The 2,500-nt window shown below is 40.1% G+C and overlaps 1 protein-coding gene across 1 annotated transcript in view; it reads left to right on the top strand.

The window, feature by feature from the left end:
- Positions 1-1,611, top strand: part of LOC148739935 (bone morphogenetic protein 1-like) — a 9,072-nt gene extending 7,461 nt beyond the window's left edge. The window contains exons 2-3 of the mRNA XM_088747068.1: positions 69-125; positions 1,101-1,611. Of these exons, the coding sequence (XP_088603194.1) occupies positions 95-125; positions 1,101-1,462 (393 nt within the window). The 5' untranslated portion in view covers positions 69-94 and the 3' untranslated portion in view covers positions 1,463-1,611. The remainder of the gene's footprint in view (positions 1-68; positions 126-1,100) is intronic.
- The last annotated feature ends 889 nt before the right edge of the window (positions 1,612-2,500 follow it).

The raw sequence follows: 2,500 nt of genomic DNA, 5'->3' as shown, positions 1-2,500 counted from the left end.
ACAACATCAACAACTGATGTCTACTGAAAGGTTAGACGTTTACGCTGATATCGACTTTACTTCTTTAGCGAACAACATTTTGACGGTATCCTCAATGGCGAAGTGGAGTTTCATCCTTGTTTTCTGTAAGCAATTCAGATGTTTTCAAATCATTATTTTTCCTAATGGAGGGCGAGAGAGGAGGCCCCATGAGTAGGGTGGGCGGTAAGGAAAGGAATGGAGATAATCAGTGGGATATCCGTCGAAGGAGAGTACTAAAGATATGGAGGACGAATGAAGTTGGCATCTGCTGAAAGATGATGAAGATATAATCTCTTGAAGATAAGTGTGTAGGCTTGTGGAATGGGTTACATTACTTCCTAGAAGATGTCCACTGAAGACGTCAACAGTGTCCCGGCTGAAGTCTAAATAAGGATCCGCTGCATGTTTTCCTGACGCATTAATTTTTTGAGATTAAATTCAACTTCAAAAAAATTCGTTGGAGTTCAATAAAACCATTCCAATGAAATATACTTAAAAGACAGTAATAAACCAACTTTTAACTACCCTGCGTACACCTTTTTCACAAGAAAACTACATGTTCGGTCTTAATACAAAGTCGATGGCAAGGTTTCTAGTTGGAATCGGAGAGAAATTGGTGCAATGGCTATACCCTAAGCCTGGCGAGCCCCAGCCCTGATATCTGTTGGGTTACTGAGCTAGATAGTTACAAAACCTCTGAGCTTATGTTTTCCTTCTGCTTTTGCTTTTTATAACTTTGAATGCTGCGGAGGAATATTTGGGATCGTTAAAATTCAATTTACCTTGAATTTTTTAAAATGGTCATTAGTTTTGTCTCAGCTCGAGCAAACTAGGTTAATCTTTGGGTACTGCTTCTCTCTCTCCTATGCGGAGTACGTAATGAATTTTTGCGTAAGATTTCTTGTTGAATAGTCTAATAAATGGAGTCCTTCTGCTTGCAAGAGGAGCCCAGCAAGTATGCAATCCCATGTTTTGTGTACTAGCACATTTTTTTTTCTTGGTCTTAATATACCATTTAGAATTTCTTAATAATAACCATCAATTGTTTTTGTTGTAATCAACTAATTGGCTTGATGCAGTTATTGCAGGTTTGTTGGAGAATGCTAAGCAAGCACAAGAGTGGAAACAAGTCGAAGAGTTTGATGAAGAACGAGTTCTTTCAGTTCCACAAGGAAATTATGTGGAACTTAAATTTACCATGCGCAGTCTGTATCAACGACAATGTCTATTTGGTGAATATCTTGAGATCCGTGATGGCAGTAATCAATCAGCCAATCTTCTTGGTAAATTCTGTGGAGAAGAATACGGAACTGGAGTAGTGCGATCTCGGGGACGATACATGTGGTTGAAATTTATTCCATTTAATCTCTATAATTTCACTGCAGTCTATTCTGGCAGACTCCACAATGAAACAGGCAGGGAGTTCCTTTTAATATGTTAATCACATAAATATATAGATATATAACTGCAGACAGTACTGTTTCGGCCTTATATAGCTTTTGGGCCTCATCAGTGCATTGCTGATGCTAGGATGGGGTAGAACCGATATGGTTACCCCGAACGATCCCACATGTGTGGTATCGTCCAGGCCATACCAGAGTGCTCAAACTAGGAAAGCCTAGTGAGCTATGCGCAATGCTAGCGGCAATGACTTACCCCACAGTGCTAAATTCCGACATGAAAGCAGAGCTTTGTGTGCCAAAGAGCTATATCTATCTATCTATCTATCTATATATATATATATATATATATATATATATATATATAAAGTGTGACTTGATTTTCGTAGAACAGTGCTCAATACATAGAAGTAGAGCGAAGTATATATTGTGGGAGGAAAAAGACAAGTAAACTACAAGTTCATCCCTACAAGCCTGTTTCGTGGTCGCCCACTCATCAGGGGATTTAATGAGAATAAACTTTACCATTGGTTATATACAATATAATTTGCATGATCTAACTAGTTTAATTTATGCAGCGCAAAATCGACAGTTTAGTTGTTGCGTAGGAGGGCTTTGCTTCTGTGGCGGCATGAAGACACGAGTTCATTACGTTTGTTTAGTGTTGATAGTTCGGGCCGGCAGATGATTAGGAATTTTTCTTTGAGGGAGAGGTTACATCTTTTAGTTGAGCTGTTATACGGTGAGTGCGATGAGAGAATGCGCCAGGAAATGAAGTGATCGATGTTGTTGTCTTTGAGGGTCCAGGTGTGCTTTCTGAGTTCGGTAGAGTTTCAGTGTTTAGCGTGGCGGAATGATGCGGTGTGGTTTCTGTATCTTGTTTTGAAGTCATTCTCTGTGAGTCCGATGTACGATTCTGTCGTGTTGTTGTCTTTGCGTGTAACGGAGGCTTGGTAGATTACTGATGGTTGCAGGCAGTTTCCGTCGAGCGGGCATGTGTTCTTTTGTCGGCAGTTGCATGTCTTGTTGTTATCAATGGTAGTGGCGGTGGCGGCGGTGTCATCAGACTGTATAGATGC

This window comes from Stylophora pistillata, chromosome 2 (genome assembly GCF_964205215.1).
Source record: "Stylophora pistillata chromosome 2, jaStyPist1.2, whole genome shotgun sequence".
NCBI lineage: Eukaryota > Metazoa > Cnidaria > Anthozoa > Scleractinia > Pocilloporidae > Stylophora > Stylophora pistillata.
The sequence above is the reverse complement of the archived record's forward strand: the minus strand, read 5'-3'. Positions and strand labels throughout refer to the sequence as shown.